Source organism: Saccopteryx bilineata, chromosome 2 (genome assembly GCF_036850765.1).
Source record: "Saccopteryx bilineata isolate mSacBil1 chromosome 2, mSacBil1_pri_phased_curated, whole genome shotgun sequence".
In the NCBI taxonomy this organism is placed as follows: domain Eukaryota; kingdom Metazoa; phylum Chordata; class Mammalia; order Chiroptera; family Emballonuridae; genus Saccopteryx; species Saccopteryx bilineata.
The window spans coordinates 44,359,321-44,381,520 of record NC_089491.1 but is presented as its reverse complement, the minus strand read 5'-3'; the positions used below and the strand labels follow the sequence as shown (position 1 = coordinate 44,381,520).

The following is a 22,200-nucleotide window of genomic DNA, read 5'->3' as shown; positions in this document are numbered from 1 at the left end:
GAAGTATTTTAAAAGCTGTTAATAGAAATGACTAACATGTGTATCAGATAAAGCAGTGCAAATGTAATAATTATCCAAATTTAACATGCATAAGCCTCTCCTGGGGAAGTCTGTTAAAATTTTAGATACCCAGGCCCACGTCCAGAAATAATGATTCACCATGGTTTTAGTAAAAACTGAAATTACGTGTTTTTAACAAGTACCACTAGGTAAGTCTAATTCAGATGATCTGTAAACCAGTTTAACAGATACAGTAGAATAAAACAATACAAAATTCTAGCACCTGGCTCCATTATTGTCACTGGGTGACTTTGTATAAATCACTTTTTTTTTTTTTTTTGTATTTTTCTGAAGTGAGAAGTGGGGAGGTAGAGAAAGACTCCTGCATATACCCAACCAGGATCCAACCAGCATGCCCACCAGGGAGTGATGCTCTGCCCATCTGGGGCATTGCTCCATTATAATGAAGCCATTCTAGCACCTGAGGTGGAGGCCATGGAGCCATCCTCAGCACCTGGGCCAACTTTGCTCCAATGGAGCCTTGGCTGCGGGAAGGGAAGAGAGAGACAGAGAGGAAGGAGAAGGGGAATGTGAAGAAGCAAATGGGTGCTTCTCCTGTGTTGGGAATCGAACCCAGGACTTCTACATGCTGGGCTGACGCTTTACCACTGAGCTAGCTGGCCAGGGCCTTCACTGTCTATTCTTTATGAATTAAAAATGTGTTTTTTCCTGTAAGTAGCATTTGACTTTCATGTACAAATATGCCCTCTTCTTATTTCCATAAAATTGTTATGGAATCCAATAAAACCTATCTTGAATTTTAATTGCTGATGTGTCATGCTCTTTTATTACTATAAGGCTGATAAAAGGAGGTGGAGAAGCCGATGGTTGTTTTTCCTGTGTGCCCTGACTGGGAATTGAACCTGGGACATCCACATGCCAGGCTGATGCTTTACTACTGACCCAACAGGCCACAGCTGTTTTATTCCAATTGATTTCAAACTTATTTGTATCTCTAGTACAACACCTTGCCCATAATAAGCTATCAATAATTCTACTGAGCATGACCTGTGGTGATGCAATGGATAAAACATCAACCTGGAATGCTAGGGTGGTGGGTTTAAAATCCCAGGCTTACCTGGTCAAGGCATATATGAGAATCAACTACTACAGATTGATGCTTCCCATTCTTCCCCCTCTTCTCTAAAATCAATAAATACAATAAATAAAATCTTTAAAAAATAATTTTACTGAACATTCAGGAGACTGAAAATCTTAGTAATGATATTAAAAGGAAATGTCTGAGCAATTTTTAGAGAGGAGAGTAAGCGTGTGAGAGGGTGGGAGGGAGGGGGAGAGAGAGAGAGACAGAAAGAAAGAGAAAAAGGAGGGAGAAAGGGAGGAAGGGAGGGAGGGGCAAGGAAGCATCAACTCCCATATGTGCCTTGACCAGACAAGTGTAGGGTTTCGAACTGATGACCTCAGCATTCCAGGTTGATGCTTTATCCACGGCGTCACCACAGGTCAGGCCACCAATCTTAATCTCTTACTAGAGCCCTGGCTCATTGGCTCAGCAGTAAGCATCGGCCTGCAGTTTGAAAGTCCTGGGTTCAGTTCCCAGCCAGGGCACACAGAAGTGCCCATCTGCTTCCCCACCCTTCCCCCCTCTACTTTCTATCTCTCTCTTCCCCTCCCACAGCCAAGGCTCCACTGGAGCAATGTTGGCCCATGCGCTGAGGATGGCTCCATGGCCTCTGCCTCAGGCACTAGAATGGCTCTGACTGCAGCAGAGCATCGCCCCCTGATGGGCATGCCTGTTGGATCCTGGTCGGGTGCATGCAGGAGTCTGACTGCCTCCCCGCTTCTAACTTCAGAAAAATACCAAAAAACAAAAAAACTCTTACTAGATAAAGCTTTTCCTGTTTAAACTGATACACTTACATAAAAGTAATAGATTAAGCATAGGAATGGATACATCAATCAAGAAAAAAAGAAAAAAGAATTCAGGCCTGACCTGTGGTGGTACAGTGAATAAAGCGTCCACTGGGAATCCTGAGGTCGCCAGTTTGAAACCCCAGGCTTGCCCAGTCAAGGCACATAATATGGGAGTTGATGTTTCCTGCTCCTGTCCCTCTTCTGTCTCTCTCTTTCCCTCCCCTCTCCAAAAAATGAATAAAATCTTTAAAAAAAAAAAGAGCATTCAGGCGGGTAAACACAGCTATGAATAATATAGTACTCCAGAGAATATCCAGAATAAAAGAGGATGATCAATGAAGTTTTTTGTGCTCAGGTGATACTAAACCAATATACACTAGTAAAAAATATGTTGAGTGTCTACCATGTGCCAGGCACTGTGATAGATGCTAGATAATGTACCACATCTATATTATGTAGGCAGATAAAGCAAATAGTATGCTCTAATCAGTTTGTTAACTACTTGGGTAATTTAATTATTATTGAAACTATTCTGATTTAAGTTCTGTCTAGCTTGCTCATACAAGACAGCATTAGAAATTTGATTTTGTTCATCACTGGGTAGAAAGAACAATATGGTATCATGGAATATTACCATATGTATTTAATGAGTTCATTAGGTTCTTATGGTACCTAGTCCTGTTTGTTGTTTTTTCTTTAAGATTTCATTTCTTGATTTTAGAGAGAGGAGAGAGAAAAAGGGTGGAGGGGAGAAGTGAGAAGCATAGTAGTTGCTTCTTGTATGTGCTTTGACTGGGTGAGCCCAGGGCCTCAAGCTGGTAACTTTAGCATTCCAGGTCCACTTTGCCACCAGTCAGGCAATACCTAGTCTTAGGCAAGGTAAAATTAGGGAAAAACTATCTCAAAAAGCTTTACCACTTAATTATACAATTTGTTAGCATCTCTTCTGTGTCACACAGAGAACTAAGCACTGAGAACATAGGGAATAATAAATAAGTCACAATTCTTTGCAAGGTTCATGTGACCTTTTGGAAGAAACCAGACATAGAAACAAGAATGACATTATGTATGTTTTCTTCAATGACTGTCATAAAGTGGAGTCTTTCATGTAATGATGGTTTTGGAGGCCAAGACCAGTATTTATGTGTTCATCTTTCTTATACAACCAAGAAATCCTTAGTATTTTAAACATTTTTATTTATTTTTATTTATTTATATTTTACAGAGACAGAGTGAGTCAGAGAGACGGATAGACAGGGACAGACAGACAGGAACGGAGAGAGATGAAAGGCATCCATCATTAGTTTTTCATTGCGCGTTGCAACACCTGAGTTGTTCATTGATTGATCTCTCATATATGCCTTGACCACAGGCCTTCAGCAGATCGAGTAAACCCTTGCTGGAGCCAGCAACCTTGGGTCCAAGCTGGTGAGCTTTTCCTCAAACCAGATAAGCCCACACTCAAGCTGGCAACCTCGGGGTCTCGAACCCGGGTCCTCTGCATCCCAGTCCGACGCTCTATCCACTGCGCCACCGCCTGGTCAGGCAATCCTTAGTATTTTAATAAATCATATCTGTACTTCACTGATTACACTGAAAAATAATCCCATAAACTGTTTTGGTAATTGATTATATCAATGAAAAATCTCTCATTTCTCATCTGTACCAACATTGTACTCTCAGTGTGTTGCATCTCTGTCCTCAAGCTAGATTGTTCTTTAAACAAATATTTCAGCCCAGATTGTTTCTTCTGCCTGGAATGCTTTACAACAAATTTACAGAAAAATTATCTATTCTCTAAAAACTATCTCATGCAGTTTTCTCAGTTATCAAACAATGTCACATTCTAGTCTGGTAAATATTTTTGCTGTTGTCTTTACCCACCCATGAGAATTATGTTTCCCCTGAGAATAAGCTACTTGAGGATATCAACCATTTTCACTTCTCTTGTATGTCCCACAGGTTTAGCATGAAGAAAGTGCTGAGTAAATTAAATATTTACTGAATTTAAATATTCCAGTTAATTGGTTGTGCCATAAACAAAAATAATACTTCCACATTGTTTCTGAAACTTAATAAAGCAAACATATCAATGGAAGAGTAAATTAATTTTATTGACTGATGAAAAACTAAAGTGATAAGAAGTATGGACAGTAAACAACAACCATTGCGTTCAGCTGGAATTCTGTTTTTCTTCTTTTCATTTTATGCCAAAAGAACAAAAAATTATAGACTGTGAGTAAGCTAGTTGTTTTAAGTATTTCTTCAACAAAAACTGCTTAACTTTGCAGTTGCACAGCTTTAAATATATACATTTTTCCAAAACCCTGAAAATTTAAACTTTTGTGTTGACCTCAAAGGCTAATGGAATCACCTACACTGGTCGAATTCAGAGTTTCTTTTCCCTTTTCTGCCACCCTGTAAAGAAAAATAGGGCAAATTATTCAGGAAATACCATTTGGGGGGTATTTTCATTTTAAAAATATATAAAACCAAAGGCATTTTTGAATATGAGAATAGAGCAATTTCTTTTTTAGTTTGTTGCAAATTTGAATGAGCAAACTAAGTTATTTTTACAGGGTTATTTTTACAAATGGTTAAAGTAGTTGAAAACAGGTCTATTTCAACTATCTAGAATTAGTAAGATCACTGATATCTTATTTTTTAGAGCTCTTTTAGACTGTCGCAGATTGTTTTTAAAATAAAAATTTTAATCAGTACTAAAACAATTTATTCCATATGATCAGCAAATTTAGTAATTCACTTCATTGCCCTTTTAGGTAATTCAATTTCTAATGCAAGTTTTATCTAGTTGTCTTTTTATCAGACAGCATTAAAAATCTGATTTTGTTCACCACTGAATTAAAAAGTAGATCATACTTTTCATATTGCTCAGTGACATGTATATGTATTTACTCTGCTTCAATTAAAGCTCCATCTGTGGTACTTGACTTGGGTCAAAAAAAGAGAAATGTAGCTTAAAAGACAAAAAGTATTTTACATTAATTAATGTAACTTTTTTGCCTTATTCTGATTTAAATAGTAAATACTGCCTGACCGGGCGGTGGCGCAGTGGATAGAGCGTCGGACTGGAATGTGGAAGGCGCAGGTTCAAAACCCTGAGGTTGCCAGCTTGAGCACGGGCTCATCTGGTTTGAGCAAAAGCTCACCAGCTTGGACACAAGGTGGCTGGCTCGAGCAAGGGGTTACTCAGTCTGCTGAAGGCCCGCGGTCAAGGCACATATGAGAAAGCAATCAATGAACAACTAAGGTGTCGCAACGAAAAACTGATGATTGATGCTTCTCATCTCTCTTGCCGTTCCTGTCTGTCTGTCCCTATCTATCCCTCTCTCTGACTCTCCCTCTGTCTCTGTAAAAAAAAAAAAAAAAGTAAATACTCATTGTAGAAATATGGAAAGTACAAAGTTACAAAGAAAAAAATTAAAATCATCTGTAACTACTCTACCCATTTTAACCATAAATAATGGTTTGATCTATTTGTGTTTAATAATTTTATGTTTTTTCCTCCATTTTTATAAACTATAGCAATGGTCCCCAAATTTAGTTGATTATTAGAATCACCTGAGTAGTAATATTTAAAGTTCTGATGTCCAGACTGTCACAGATCTATTTATTCACAATTATCAGGAGTGGGCCAAACTATCTGTAATTCAAAAACTCCCAAGTGATTCTGATGATCAGCTAAGTCTGAGAAATACTTGTCTGTGGAAAATGCATTTCTCAAAATGGTGGTTACATTGTGAGCATATAAAACCCAGGCCCATTAAGTAATGGTGGCAGCCTCTCTTTTGTTTTTTATTATCTTTTTTCTACCTATGACTTTTACTCTTGGTGATCAAAACTTTTTTTTTTTTTTTTACAGAGTCAGAGTGAGTAAGAGGGATAGATAGGGACAGACGGGAGCGTAGAGAGATGAGAACCATCCATCATCAGTTGGTTTTTTTTCGTTGTGACACCTTAGTTGTTCATTGATTGCTTTCTCTTATGTGCCTTGACTGTGGGCCTTCAGCAGGCTGAGTAACCCCTTGCTCTAGCCAGAGACCTTGGGTTCAAGCTGGTGAGCTTTGCTCAAACCAGATGAGCCCGCACTCAAGCTGGTGACCTCGGGGTCTCGAACCTGGGTCTTCCACATCCCAGTCCAATGCTCTATCCACTGCGCCACCGCCTGGTCAGGCAAAACATTTTTTATATCAATCTTTGTTTTAAAAAAAAATCAAGTCGAAGAACGCTGTTATTCACTCTTGACCAAACACAAGTTTTGCAAGGATTTATTCAGAGAAAGTATAAAGAAGTTATGCAGGACTTGAGCTGTGTAATGATATTAAAAACAAGATTTATTTTCTGATAGAAAAATAAAAATGAATTCACCAAAATACTTTCTATAAGGTAGATACCCATTTTAAATTGGTATCAATGTTATACAGTTTAAAACTTACCTTCTCAACTAGATTAAGAGATACATACACAAAAAAATATTCAAGGCCCTGGCCGGTTGGCTCAGTGGTAGAGCGTCGGCCTGCGATTCCCGACCAGGACACACAGGAGAAGCACCCATCTGCTTCTCCACTCCTCCCCCTCTCCTTCCTCTCTGTCTCTCTCTTCCCCTCCCTCAGCCAAGGCTCCACTGGAGCAAAGTTTGCCCAGGCGCTGAGGATGGTTCTGTGGCCTCTGCCTCAGGCACTAGAGTGGCTCTGATTGCGGCAGAGCGATGCCCCAAGATGGGCAGAGCATCGCCCCCTGGTGGGCATGCTGGGTGTATCCCGGTCGGGCGCATGCCGGAGTCTGTCTGACTGCCTCCCCATTTCCAGCTTCGGAAAAATACAAAAAATAAAAATAAAAATAAAAAAAATTCAAGAATAATATTCAAAGCCTCCCACGCAAATTCTCCTTCCTAGACTGATGAGATGTTAAAGCTGGTGCTAAACAACTTTTATGTTCTCTAGGCTACCAGTGGCTTTCAAACTTCTTTGACTATACCCTCACATTAACATGTTTTACATCATGACTTAGACACACATATGTACAAATAAATATGTGTGTTTATATATACACACATAGACATACACTGAAACAATGCACTGATATTTTTTACTGCTTCATCCAGAAAAAAATGCTGAATGTTAGCTGGTGAATACAGAAGAAATGATAGAATTAGAAAAATCACTATTTTGCTACCACTAAAATAACTGCTGCAAATATCACCAATGGATGCTAAACCATTGGTAAAAGGATAATCACACAATCTCAAAGTATCATTCCACATATCATTTATTAATTACAAAGGGGAAAATATACTTTTACAATGAAGGCATCTAAAAGATACTGCTGTACCCAACTTACTATATAATGGGACAAATGTCATTTTGTGCCTTCCCTTGATATGGCATGTATGCTACATCATCTATGTAGCATAGATATTTTTCTGAAATGCTTTAGTTATTGCTGTATATAACAATATCTAGAAAACCTTAATATTTTCTAATGTAAATTATGTAACAAATATAACATTTTTAAACAAAAACAAAATTATTAACATTTCTGTGAATAAATTATTAACTAAGAACAAAACAGTACATACAGCTATTGTCACATAGTATCTGTCCAAATATATTATTTGTGATAAAAAACACTTTCAAAATTACCAAAGCATACCTGATATTTGGCTAATTCTGCCTGTAAAACTTTCACTTTAGATCTTTCTTGCTCTAATGCAGCATGAAGTGAAGTCACCTGTAACCAAATATTCCATTTTTTTAAAAAGACTTTGTCTTTTTAGGTGAATATCTTATTCTTTTTTGTTTTAGCTTTGTTTAACCATATACATATTTTACATTCAATGTCATTTTGTATTAGTTTCAGGTGGACAGCATAGTGGTAAATCCTATACTTTACAAAGTTCCCCTTGATATTTCCAGTACCTGCCACCTGGCACCATATATATAATAACCTTAATTATCAGCACTTATTCACAATAATGATTTTTGACTATTGGGTAAATGAATAACATAAGAGAACCCTTCCTCACCACCTCAATTTCAATTAGGCATTTTACTTAGCTACATATTAGAGACAGACAGGACAAGTTCACTGTTATAAGGCCCCAGAATAAGGATGGGAAGAAGAGAAAGTCAAGTCCAAGAGTAGAATAAGGCCCTGGCTGGTTGGCTCAGTAGAGAGAGCATCAGCCCAGGGTATGGACATCCCAGGCTCAAATCCCAGTCAGGACACACAAGAGAAGCAACCATCTGCTTCTCTTCCCCACCCTCTCTCCTTTCTCTTCCTCTTCTCCCCTCATAGCCAGTGGCTTGACTGGTTCGAGCGTTTGCCCTGGGCCCTAAGGATAGATCGGATGGTCGAAGCACATCAGCCTCAGGTGTTAAAAACAGCTCGGTTTATTCGAGCATTGGCCCCAAATGGGGGTTTCAGGGTGAATCCCAGTCAGGGCACATGTGAGAGTGGGTCTCACTGTCTCCCCTCCTCTTACTTAAAAAAATAGAGTAGGATAAGTTCTGTCTGCCCCTTCTATCCCTATATTCAGAGTCCACATCAACTAAAACACAACCTAATTTTCCTCTATTCTTCAGGACATACCTACCTCCCTTACAAAGTAAATAGACTTTATTCATTTGCTATTACATAGTAATAGTGAATTATAATTTATGTCATTTTCTTTTTTTTCTTTTTTATTAAATTTGTTGGGGTGACATTGGCTAATAAAATTATATAGGTTTCAGTTGTACAATTCTATAATACATGATCTGTATGTTGTATTGTGTATTTACCAACTCATATCGCTTTCTTGCAGTGTTGATAGGCTGTATTTCTGTTTAGTCAGGTTTCACAATTCAAGACTAAAAAACAGCCTAAGAATATCAGTCTTATATACAGTTTTCCTTACCTGGATAGTCAGCTCATTCTTGATGCTCTGTGATTCATCAACTTGCAAAAGTATTTCTGCTTTATCTTTCACTGACAAAAAAGGAAAAAGAATAGTATAATCTTTTCAATCACTCATACAGTTTAACAATAGTTTAAGAACCAAGACAGCAATGCAGTCAGGGAAAGATTAATTTTCCTCATACTTAATGATATATTTCTTGACCCTAGAGATAGCTCTTACTTTTCACTTGAAAATTCTGATAATTCATTATCACCACAGTAGTTTTCTTAGAAACTTTACATTTTCTGTAGTGTTAAAAATATTAATTGTACAGATATAATGAAAAAGTTTTCCTATCTGCAGTAATAAGAACAAGGACAAGAAAATAAAAAATTTCACACAGGGAAAAAATAAAATACCTTGACTAATCTTCAAGATTAAAAAAAATTAGAGGCCCTGGCCGGTTTGCTCAATGGATAGAGTGTAGGCCTGGTGTATGGATGTCCCAGGTTCAATTCCCAGTCAAGGCACACAAGAAAAGCGACCATCTGCTTCTCTCCACCCTCTCCCCCTTCTCTCCTTCTTCCTCTCCCTCAGCCAGTGGCTCAAATGGTTCCAGTGTTGGCCCCAGGCTCTGAGGATAGCTTGGTTGGTCCGAGTGTATTAACTTTGGGCACTAAAGATAGCTTGGTGATTTAAGCATTGGCCCAGATGGGATGACAGGTGGAACCTGGTTAGGGCACCTGCAGGAGTCTGTCTTACTATCTCCCCTTCTCTCACTCGAAAAAAAAAAAAAGTACAGTGTTTCTGTTTGTTCTGTTAAATTGTCAGGGTAAGCATACCAGGAGGCCCACAAAAATTATTTTTATCTGATAATTCATACCAATAAAGCACAGTAAAATAAAGGTAGCTCATATGATTATAACTTACCATATCACATCTGTGGTCTCAGAACGATTCATTGAGGTTTTTTTTTTTTCCTCTTTGGGGGAAGCAAGAGATCTGTATTTTGGCCCCTAAAGTTTCCTAAGCATTAAAAATCTCTACATGGCTGACAAATTCCATGGTAATGGCTATTGAATAAAAACTAATTCTTCACAAGCTAAGAGAGACTGAAGAGGTGAAACTATAACAACAGTAAAGGGAGAAATGTTTAAATATTTTGAGTACTGATATCACCACTGCTTGACCAATATAAAACTGTAAATCAAGGGCCCTAGCCAGTGGCTCAGTGGTAGAGCGACGGCCTGGTGTGTAGGAGTCCCAGGTTCGATTCCCGGCCAGGGCACACAGGAGAAGCACCCATCTGCTTCTCCACCCCTCCCCCTCTCTCCTTCCTCTCTGTCTCTTTCTTCCCCTCCCACAGCCAAGGCTCCATTGGAGCAAAGTTAGCCCGGGTGCTGAGGATGGCTCCATGGCCTCTGCCTCAGGTGCTAAAATGGCCCTGGTTGCAACAGAGCAACGCCCCAAATAGGCAGAGCATTGCCCCCTGGTGGGCATGCCAGGTGGATCCCGGTTGGGCACATGCGGGAGTCTGTCTGACTGCCTCCCTGTTTCCAGCTTCAGAAAAATACAAAAAAACCCCCAAAAACCCACCTGTAAATCAAATCTATTTTTCATAGTTTAATATGATATGAAATAAGGTGTAACACTGTATCAAGAAGCAAATCAGTCTGTCAGAATCAACCTGGGAACTGTTATGAATTATACTTTCTACGCCTCCATCTCTAGAATTAAACACACACTAAGAACTAGTGATTTTTAATCACTGTGTAATATTTTAATTACACTAACTTCTCCTATGTTTATTTCAATGACACTGATGTTTTAGAAACAATTTGAACATAACAGGAATTTTGCATTTGCTTAAGCACAATTTTGTGAACACAGAAAACTGTACCCACGTACACATTTCAAATACTTACCATCTACCTTAGTTCACTGTGTGTTAAGAACCACACCAACTTTCAAGTCTTCTATAACATAACACACAAGCGATAACCCTCTGAAGCCTACTTCTACAAGCAAACTAGGTTGTGTTTAACCATTTTAACATATATAAAACTATTGTACTATTTTTATTTATTTATTTATTTATTTATTTTTTGTTGTGCTATTTTTATTAGATTCCCATATTTTTTAAATATGTCACTGATAAAAGCTTTTGCGTGTTGTATGCTTCTAACTTCATTTTCCCCATAGACTTTAGGCTTTTCACTGTGTGATTTTGCAAAGGCTGGTGATTTTCAGGAACACGAGTTGCATTAACAAAACTGACTATACTTATATCATAAATGCTAGAGTATATATATATATTCTAATATATTATTCATGTAATGGTCCTATATCAAATGGACTATGGACACTGATTTTATTTACTGGTATTAATCCATTACTGATAATAAACTTTTACCAGTTAATTTTCTCATTTTTTACAATGTTTCTTTAACTAAGGAATATTTATTTTACATATTTAAAAAAATCATACATTCGCCCTGGCCGGTTGGCTCGGTGGTAGAGCATCGGCCTGGCGTGCAGAAGTCCCGGGTTCAATTCCCGGCCAGGGCACACAGGGGAAGCGCCCATCTGCTTCTCTACCCCTCCCCCTCTCCTTCCTCTCTGTCTCTCTCTTCCCCTCCCGCAGCCAAGGCTCCATTGGAGCAAAGATGGCCCGGGCGCTGGGGATGGCTCCTTGGCCTCTGCCCCAGGTGCTAGAGTGGCTCTGGTCGCGACATAGTGACGCCCCAGAAGGGCAGAGCATCGCCCCCTGGTGGGCGTGCCGGGTGGATCCTGGTCGGGCGCATGCGGGAGTCTGTCTCACTGTCTCTCCCCGTTTCCAGCTTCAGAAAAATGGGAAAAAAAATCATACATTCAATGATACCCATAGTTTATTCAATGAGAAACATACCTTATAAACAATTACCTTATTTTTATAATTTTATTCATTAGAAGATCTACATGAACTCAGTAACATGAACAGATCTAAATGAATCTCAGGATGTTGGTATATAATTGTCCAAATGCCTTTCCTCATTATTCTTTAATTTCTATTTCATCATAGTTCAATTAGTTATATTAAAAAATAGAAAATTTATAAAAAATAAATCTGAATCTGTTTCAAGACAACATACTCTGTTCAACTGAACAAGATTTTTGGTTGTTACTCATATTGTCTTGATAACTGCTATTTAATAATATAGTTTAAGTTCTGGTCCAACAATTCCACCCCCAGTATCTTCATATTTGAGACAATGTTTTGGGTCTGGATTACTTATTATTCAAGGTGAGTTTCATAATTTCTTAAGTACTATACAGTACTCAGAACAGCTATATTTGATATTTCATTAATACTTATTAACAGGGAGAATTGTTGATTACTCATATAGTCAACTAGGAAGATTTTCTCATGTCTTTCTCTATGTCTTCTTTTATGATTTAATTTCCTTTGAAAAACTTTGTATTAAAAATTAATTTACTCTTTCCTATCACGAATGGAAGATTTTCATAGAAGTTTCAGGTATTACTAGGTAAATATAATCAGGAATTCAATTGAATTGTGGGGATTTTCATATAACATCAACTTTACTAGTCTTATTATCTCTGCTCAGTTTCGACTGGTTTCTTGGCTTCTTACTGCTGACCTACAGCTAAAAGTTTAGAGCAGCAGAAAATATATAAAGAGCTGGGGATCAGGAAGAGTTGAGGATTAGGTAAACCTAAAATGAGACTGGCCAGGGGGTGGTGCAGTGGATAGAGTGTTGACCTGTGATGCTGAGAACCCCGGTTTGAAACCCCAAGGTCACAGGCTTGAGCGCAGGCTCATCTGGCTTGCGAGTGAGATCATAGGCATGAATGACCCCATGGTCGCTAGCTTGAAGCCCAAGGTCTCGCTGGCTTGAAGAAGGGGTCACTTGCTCTTCTGGAGCATGCCCTCCCTCTTCCCGTCAAGGCTCATTTGATAAAGCAATCAATGAATAACTAAGGTGCCACACTGTTGTGTTGATGCTTCTCATCTCGCTCTCTGTCTGTTGTCACTGTTCCTCTCTCTTGCTAAAAAAACAATACCCTGGCCTGACCTGTGGTGGCATAGTGGGTAAAGCGTCAACCTGGAATGCTGAGGTCACCGGTTCAAAAACCCGGGCTTGCCTAGTCAAGGCACATATGGGAGTTAATGCTCTCTGCTTCCCTCCCTTCTCTCTCTCTCTGTCTCCTCTCTCTAGAATGAATAAATAAAATCTAAAAAACAAACCAAAAAAAGAACAAACCTAAAATGATGGTAGGCCACCTTCTTATCTAATAATTAAAAAGCAGAATCTTGGCCCTGGCCGTTTGGCTCAGTGGTAGAGCATTGGCCTGGTGTGCAGAAGTCCAAGGTTCGATTCCCGGCTAAGGAACACAGGAGAAGCACCCATCTGCTTCTCCACCCCTCCCCCTCTCCTTCCTCTCTGTCTCTCTCTTTCCCTTCCAGTGCAGCCAGGGCTCCACTGGAGCAAAGTTGGCCCGGGCGCTGGGGGTGGCTCTATGGCCTCTGCCTCAGGCGCTAGAATGGCTCTGGTTACAACAGAGTAACGCCCCAGATGGGCAGAATATCACCCCCTGGTGGGCATGCTGGGTGGATCCTGGTTGGGTGCATGTGGAAGTCTGTCTGACTGCCTTAAAAAAAAAAAAAGGAAAAAAAAAAGCAGAATCTTTATGCAAATGTTATTCTTGTTTTCCTGCTAAATGTAGTCCCATAATTCATAAGAATTGAAATCTCAAGCTTTCTCTAAAATGAGTAATTGTAAACTTGGATGATTCCTAAGGTGCTGTAAGAGTGACTTATAATAATAAAGGTGTTCTTTTTTTTTTTTTTACAGAGCCAGAGATAGACAGGGACAGATAGACAGGAATGGAGAGAGATGAGAAGCATCAATCATTAGTTTATTGTTGTGCGTTGTGACTTCTTAGTTGTTCATTGATTGCTTTCTCATATGTGCCTTGACCGCGGGCCTTCAGCAGACCGAGTAGCCCCTTGCTGAAGCCAGCAACCTTGGGTCCAAGCTGGTGAGCTTTTTGCTCAAGCCAGATGAGCCTGCGCTCAAGCTGGCGACCTTGGGTCTCGAACCTGGATCCTTCCACATCCCAGTCCGATGCTCTATCCACTGCGCCACCACCTGGTCAGGCTAAAGGTGTTCTTTTTGTTTGTTTGGTTTTTTACAGAGATAGAGGGGGGGAGGGATAGGGACAGACAGAAACAGAGAGCAATGAGAAGCATCAATCATCAGTTTTTCATTGCGACACCTTAGTTGTTCATTGATTGCTTTCTCATATGTGCCTTGCCCGTCAGGCTACAGCAGACTGAGTAACCCCTTGCTCAAGCCAGCGACCTTGGGTCCAAGCTGGTGAGCTTTGTTGAAACCAGATGAGCCTGCGCTCAACCTGGCAACCTTGGAGTCTCGAAACTGGGTCCTCTGCATCCCAGTCCGATGCTCTATCCACTGCTCCACAGCCTGTCAGGCTGTAATAATAAAGTTACCTGCAACAATCCAGTCTATATCACTTGGGAAAATCTTTCTATTCTGAGTTAATAAATCATATATCTTGAAAAATTATCTTAAAATATTTTTTAAGATTAACTTTTAATTATAAAATCACAAATATCACTTACTTTCACCTTCCTGAAGCATTTTCAATAACTGTGCATTTCTTGCTTTTACTTCTTTATACTTTGCCTAATAGTCAAAGAAAAACAGATTTAATTTTTTAAAGTAAATGATATAATTAATGAGTCACTATCAATTTATGGAGCTGTGAGTTCTCAGCTTGCTCAAAGACATAAGTTCCTTTTGAAAGAAACAGGATGGGCCTTGGCTGGTTTTCTCAGTGGTACAGCATCAGCCCAGCATGGGGATGTCTGGGGTTTGATTCCTCATCAGGGCACACAGGAGAAGTGACCATCTGCTTCTCCACCCCCTCCCTCCTCTCTTTTTCTCTCTCTCTCTTCTCCTCCTGCAGCCAAGGCTCAATCCATTCTTGAGGAAAGGGAGGGAAAGGGAAGGGGAAGGGGAAAGGGAAGGGAAAGGAAAGAAGAGGGTAAAACAGGATGGAGGAAAATGTATTCAGACCTGTCTACTACTTAACTTAAATCCCTGGCATAATAATAGAAATATTACAGATGATTAAAACATTAAGAAGAGAAGGATAAAAAAAAAAGAACAATCAGGGCTGGAACATGATTGTTTTTTCTATTATTACATATGCAAGGCCCCCAAAAAACACCTGAAATAAATAAAAAGATTTATTTTTAGGAAGGAATAGAGTAATAGGTGAGTTTATAGTTAAAATTGTATAAACAAGTGCTAGCAAGCATGTGGAAAAACAGGAACTCTTGTGCACTGTTGATGGGAAAGTAAAATGGTACAGCTGTTATAGAAAACAATTTGGTGGTTTCTCAAAAAGTTAAATGTAGAATTACCTACGACCTAGCAATTCCATCCTTAACTATACAACCAAAAGAATTAAAAGTAGAGACAGATACTTGTACCTCAACGTTCATAGCAGCATTATTCACAATAACCAAAAAGTGGAAATAATGCAAGTATCCACCAACATATGAATAAACAAAATGTAGTACAGATATACAATGGAATATTATTTAGTCATAAAAAGAAATGAAATTCTGACACAGCTAAAACATAGGTGAACTTTGAAAACATTATGCTAAGTGAAATGAGCCAGACACAAGAACAAATTTTGTAAGATTCTACTTATAAGTACTCAGGCCTGACCAGGCAGTGGTGCAGTGAATAGAGTGTTGGACTGGGATATGGAGGACCCAGGTTCGAGACCCCGAGGTCACCAGCTTGAGCACGGGCTCATATGGTTTGAGCAAGGCTCACCAGCTTGAGCCCAAGGTCACTAGCTTGAGCAAGGGGTCACTTGGTCTGTTGTAGCCCCCCTGTCAAGGCACATATGAGAAATCAATCAATGAACTAAGGAGCCGCAAGGAAGAACTGATGTTTCTCATCTCTCTTTCTTCCTGTCTGTCTGTCTGTCCCTATCTATCCCTCTCTGATTCTCTGTCTCTGACACACACACACACACACACACACACACATACAAAGAAGTACTTAGAATAAGGAAAATCAGAGACTAGAGCTTATAAGGGGAAGAAGAGGCCCTGGCCGGTTGGCTCAGTGGTAGAGTGTCGGCTGGCGTGCAGGAATCCCGTGTTCGATTCCCGGCCAGGGCACACAGGAAAAATGCCCATCTGCTTCTCCACCCCTCCCCCTCTCCTTCCTCTCTGTCCCTCTCTTCCCCTCCTGCAGCCAAGGTTCCACTGGAGCAAAGTTGGCCCAGGCGCTGAGGATGGCTCTATGGCCTCTGCCTCAGGCACTAGAATGGCTCTGGTTGCAACAGAGCAACGCCCCAGATGGGCAGAGCATCGCCCCCTGGTGGGCATGCTGGGTGGATCCCGGTTGGGCGCATGCAGGAGTCTGTCTGACTGCCTCCCTGTTTCCAACTTCAGAAAAAAAAAAAAAGAAAGAAAGAAAGAAGAAATAGGGAGCTGTTTAATGGGTACAGAGTTTGTATAAAATAATGAAAAAGTTTAGGAAACAGATAGTGGTGATGGCTACACAACATTATGAAGGTAGCTAATTGTACAGTTAGGAATAGTTAAAATGGCTTTTTTAAAAAAAAGCTTTATTCAATTTTTAGAGGGGGGTGGGGAGGAGCAGGAAGCATCAACTCCCATATGTGCCTTGGACCAGGCAAGCCTGGGGTTTAAAACTAGCAACCTCAGGGTTCCAGGTCGACACTGATCCCGCTGTGCCACCACAGGTCAGGCTAAAATGGCAAATTTAATGTTATATATTTTTTACCATAAAAATAAATTATCATTCCAATTTTATAACATTAATGAATTAAAAAAACCTAAACAGTATAAACATTATTTCTATCAAACATTAAACAGCCTGACCAGGTGGTGGCGCAGTGGATAGAGCATCGGACTGGGATGCAGAGGACCCAGGTTCGAGACCCTGAGGTCGCCGCTTGAGTGCGGACTCATCTGGTTTGAGCAAAAAGCCCATCAGCTTGAACCCAAGGTCGCTGGCTCCAGCAAAAGTCCTCGGTCTGCTGAAGGCCTGTGGTTAGGGCACATATGAGAGAGTAATCAATAAACAACTAAGGTGTCGCAACGCGCAATGAAAAACTAATGATTGATGCTTCTCATCTCTCTCCGTTCCTGTCTGTCTGTCCCTATCTGTCCCTCTCTCTGACTCACTCTCTGTCTCTGTAAAAATAAATAAATAAATAAAAAAAATAAAAAAAAACCATTAAACATTTATATATAAGAAAAACAGCCCTGGCTGGTTGGCTCAGCGGTAGAGCGTCGGCCTAGTGTGCGGAGGACCTGGGTTCGATTTCCGGCCAGGGCACACAGGAGAAGCGCCCATTTGCTTCTCCACCCCTCCGCCGCGCTTTCCTCTCTGTCTCTCTCTTCCCCTCCCGCAGCCAAGGCTCCATTGGAGCACAGATGGCCCGGGCACTGGGGATGGCTCTGTGGCCTCTGCCTCAGGCGCTAGAGTGGCTCTGATCACAACATGGCGACGCCCAGGATGGGCAGAGCATCGCCCCCTGGTGGGCAGAGCTTCGCCCCTGGTGGGCGTGCCGGGTGGATCCCGGTCAGGCGCATGCGGGAGTCTGTCTGACTGTCTCTCCCTGTTTCCAGCTTCAGAAAAATGAGGGAAAAAAACAAACAAACAAACAAAAAACAACAAAAAAAAGAAAAACAGAAAATGCACAGACTACTAGTTTACAACAGTAAACAAACACAAACCTCCCACTGAGTGATCACATTTTTAAGCTTCTGGATTTCAGCATCTTTCCTTTCAAGTTCCAACTTTAGTCTTTCAATTCTTCCATCTTTCAGAACTACTTCCTGAAGAAAGAAAAACAACTATTTTAGAACTAAGATAGTCTGCTAATTCTTATTTACAATATTCTTTCGTGAAAAGTTTCAGAAGAAAAAAATATTCCAACTTTTTCAATTTTAATTCATTTTCTACAGCAACTTAAAACACTGTTGACTATATTTCTACTTCTAATCAACGATATAATTGTAATTATGTACAATGCAAGCAAATAAGATACATATGACTAATTTCAAACTATAAATTGGAGTAATATCAGGGCTTTGAAATGACATGTCTATTTTTTTTTAATATTTATTGATTTTTAGGGAGAAGAGAGAAAGAGAGAGAGAGAGAGAGAAGGGGGAGGAGCAGGAAGCATCAACTCCCATATGTGCCTTGACCAGGCAAGCCACGGTTTCAAACTGGTGACCTCAGTGTTCCAGGTCGACGCTTTATCCCACTGTGCCACCACAGGTCAGGTGACATGTCTGTTAATAAACATATTAGAAGTTGGCCCTGGCCGGTTGGCTCAGCGGTAGAGCGTTGGCCTGGCGTGCAGGGGACCCGGGTTCGATTCCCGGCCAGGGCACATAGGAGAGGCGCCCATTTGCTTCTCCACCCCCCCCTCCTTCCTCTCTGTCTCTCTCTTCCCCTCCCGCAGCCAAGGCTCCATTGGAGCAAAGATGGCCCGGGCGCTGGGGATGACTCCTTGGCCTCTACCCCAGGCGCTAGAGTGGCTCTGGTCGCAACAGAGCGATGCCCCGGAGGGGCAGAGCATCGCCCCCTGGTGGGCAGAGCATCGCCCCTGGTGGGCGTGCCAGGTGGATCCCGGTCGGGCGCATGCGGGAGTCTGTCTCACTGTCTCTCCCCGTTTCCAGCTTCAGAAAATTAGAAAAAAAAAAAAGAAGTGCCCTGTGGCTTTCAGTCAAGATGACAGCATAAGTAAACCCAGTACTCGCCTTTTCCCACAACCACATCAAAATTACAATGAAACTACAGAGCAACCATCTTTCAGAACTGAAATCTAGCTAAACAGAGACCCTATACCTAGGGAATTAAAGAAGCCACATCGAGACTGTTAGGAGGGTAGAGAAACAGAATGTGCTGGTCCCACACTTGTGTGATGAATAGAAATCTGGAGGGACATCTCGGCTGCGGAGGTCCCTCCTGAGGGGCAAGGCCCCCAGCTTAGTGTTCCAGTGCCAGGAAGAGAAGTCCCCATAACTTCTGGTTGTAAAAATCAGTAGGGATTGGCCCTGGCTGGTTGGCTCAGTGGTAGAGCGTCGGCCTGGCGTGCAGGAGTCCCGGGTTCGATTCCCAGCCAGGGCACACAGGAGAAGCGCCCATCTGCTTCTCCACCCCTCCCCCTCTCCTTCCTCTCCCTCAGCTGAGGCTCCATTGGAGCAAAGTTGGCCCGGGCGCTGAGGATGGCTCTATGGCAGCCGTTCTCAACCTGTGGGTTGCGACCCCAGCGGGGGTCAAACGGCCAAAAAACAGGGGTCGCCTAAAGCCATCAGAAATAGATATTTATTTTCCGATGACTTTAGGCGACCCCTGAATTTTGGTCATTCGACCCCCGCCAGGGTCACGATCCACAGGTTGAGAACCGCTGCTCTATGGCCTCTGCCTCAGGTGCTAGAATGGCTCTGGTTGCAACAGAGCAACGCCCCAGATGGGCAGAGCATCACCCCCTGGTGGGCATGCCAGGTGGATCCCCATTGGGCCCATGCGGGAGTCTGTCTGCCTTCCCATTTCCAACTTCAGAAAAAAAAAAATCAGTAGGGATTGAGGCTGAGGTAGACAGAGGGCTGAGGGAGTACCAGGCAGTTCTTTATAAAGGGCTCCAGCACAGTTACTCTGACTCACTCCCTCTGAGCGCCACTGCTGGGGCAGCAGCTTGACAGGCGCCAGAGACACACAGGGAAAAACTGAATTGACAGCATCAGGATAAGAGCTGGGGGGAGAGCAGGTTTCTCCCAGACAGAAGCACTTGTAGTGGCCATTATTCCTTAGGTGAGACCACCCCTTTCCCCACATAGCTAGCAGGCAGGTGCCATATCTGAGTTTCCATTAACCTGGGTAATACTACTGGCCCTACCCTGGTGATTCCCTGAGACCCACCGACCCAACTTTCTAGCCTACCCAAAATGTTTCCAGTGGCTCTTCCATATGAATGCTTTGTCTTGGTTTAGGCTTCAGATTGTCCTATAATCTCTCAAACAAGCAGCATCTGGCCTCAGCATGCCCCATACCTCCCACTGAGTGGCCCCAGGCCCAGCACTAGCAGCAGCTTGCCTTGGTTCACAGCTTCGCCTCACCTTGGCACCTCTAAGCCCAGCACAAGTAGCATCCATCTACAGTTTGCTTTCTGGCTCATGCCAGGTGGCCCTGGACAGAATGCAGGGGGCAGCTGACCTTGGCCTATACCTTCCAGGAGGCCCCAGAGTCAGCACACCCAGTGAACAGCTTCAGACCATATAAAAACACCACCACCTAACCACCTCCACAAGCAACACACTCAAGGGGCAGACTCAGGGGACAGCAGAGCCCTTCTGAAATAATTCTGGTTCTGTGGAGTGGGTCCCTGCACAGCTAATCCTCCAAGGTAGTTAATGGTTGCAGCTAGTCCTTTCAGCTGATCAACCTGGGGGTAAATCCCTCACACTGATGAGCCAACAGCAAACAAGGCTCAATTACAAGAGGATTGTGTACAGAGCCCACATGGGGGGGGCATATCTCGAGTGCCCAGCTTTGGTGATCAGGGAGGCTGTGTCACTGGGCCCTACAGGACACCTACTACTACATTAGGCCACTCTATCAAACCTGGGAGATGTAGCAGCTCTACCTAAAACACAGAAACAAACACAGGGAGGCTGCCAAAATGAGAAGACAAAGAAACATCTTCTAAATAAGAGAACAAAACTCCAGAAAAAGAACTAAACAAAATGGAGACAAGCAATCTACTAGATGTAGAGTTCAAAACACTGGTTTTAAGGATGCTCAATGAACTTAGGAGAAGAACAGTTGAAAAGCATAAAAAAAGGACAAGAAAATCATAAAATGTACATGGAAACCATAAAAAAAAAGTCAGAAATAAGGATATGCCAACTGAAATGAAGAATAATTTACAGGGAATCAACAGTAGAGTAGATGAAGCTGAGAAATCAAATGAGCAATTTGGAATATAAGAAAGCAAAAACACTCCTAACAGCAAAATGAAAAAATAATCTAAAAAGTTAGGATAGCATAAGAAGCTTCTGAGACAACTTCAAGTGTATCAACATTCACATCACAGTGGTGCAAGAAGGAAAAGACAGCAAGAAACTGAAAACCTGTTTGAAAAAATGTTGACAGAAAACTTGCTGAAAGAAATCGACATACAAGTCCAGGAAGTGCAGAGTCCCAAACAAGATGAACCCAAAGAGACCCACACTAAAAATTATCACAATTAAAATGCAAAAGGTTGAAGACAAAGAGAGAATCTTAAAAGCAACAAGAGAAAAGCAGTTAGTTATATACAAGGGAGTTCCCAAAAGACTGTTGGCTTATTTCTCAACAGAAACTTTGCAGACCAGAAGGCAGTGGGTAAGGATTATTCAAAGTGATGAAAAGCAAGGACCTACAACCAAGATTACTCTACCCAGCAAAGCTATCATTTAGAATTAAAGGACAGATAAAGCGCTTCCCAGACAAGAAAAAGCTAAAGGAGTTCATCACCACCAAACAGGTATTATATGAAATGTTAAAGAATTTTAAGAAGATTAAAAATATGAACAATAAAATGGCAATACATATCTATCAATAATTCAATCTAAAAACCAAAATAAGTGAACAAGCAGAACAGATACATACTCACAGATACAGAGAACATATTGACAATTACCAGAAAGGAGGGGAGTTGGGGGGATGGGTAAAAAAGGTGAAGGGATTAAGTACAAATTGGTTGTTACAGAATAGTAATGGGGATGTAAAGTACAGCATAGGGAATAGAGTCAACAATACCCTAATTAGTATGTTTAGTGTCAAGTTATGTAATGTCGAACCACTGGGATATACACCTGAAACTAATACAATAATTTATGTCAACTATATTTGAAAAATAAAAATTATCTAAAACATTAAAAGAAAATCTAGGGAAGTTAGGTAACTAGTAAAAAAAAGTTTTCTGTGAAAAGTTATTAGTTTATATTTAAGACCTAAAAGAATTGAAAATTTATGGGGGGGAAAAATAGAAAAAAATAGCTTTTCTCTATATCAGCAATTAGCAGGTAGAAACTGTACGTAGAACAACCATTTTATCCCAATAGCAATAAAAAAAAAAAAATCCCCAAGAGCCTGACCGGTGGTGGTAGAGCATCGACCTGTGATGCTGAGGTCCCAGATTAGAAACCCTGAGGTCGCTGGCTTGAGTGCAGGCTCACCAGCTTGAGTGTGGGGTTGCTGGCTTGAGCCTAAAGGTCGATGTCT

At 41.2% G+C, this 22,200-nt stretch overlaps 2 protein-coding genes across 6 annotated transcripts in view; one reads left to right on the top strand and one right to left on the bottom strand.

The window, feature by feature from the left end:
• Positions 1-4,028: 4,028 nt before the first annotated feature.
• The window catches only part of GKAP1 (G kinase anchoring protein 1), an 88,868-nt gene continuing 70,696 nt past the window's right edge, over positions 4,029-22,200 (bottom strand). For 3 of the 5 annotated variants that reach the window (XM_066256999.1, XM_066256998.1, XM_066256997.1), the window contains 5 exons: positions 17,658-17,755; positions 14,484-14,547; positions 8,855-8,925; positions 7,609-7,686; positions 4,029-4,353 (listed from right to left, as the gene is read on the bottom strand). In XM_066256999.1, coding sequence (XP_066113096.1) covers positions 4,306-4,353; positions 7,609-7,686; positions 8,855-8,925; positions 14,484-14,547; positions 17,658-17,755 — 359 coding nt within the window. In that variant the 3' untranslated portion in view covers positions 4,029-4,305. Of the gene's footprint in view, positions 4,354-7,608; positions 7,687-8,854; positions 8,926-14,483; positions 14,548-17,657; positions 17,760-22,200 lie in introns of all 5 variants that reach the window. The other 2 variants (XM_066257000.1, XM_066257001.1) reach the window with 2 other exon arrangements.
• Positions 18,184-22,200, top strand: part of RMI1 (RecQ mediated genome instability 1) — a 274,637-nt gene continuing 270,620 nt past the window's right edge. Inside the window, exon 1 of the mRNA XM_066256990.1 lies at positions 18,184-18,207. The gene's annotated coding sequence lies outside the window, so the exon portion shown is untranslated. The remainder of the gene's footprint in view (positions 18,208-22,200) is intronic.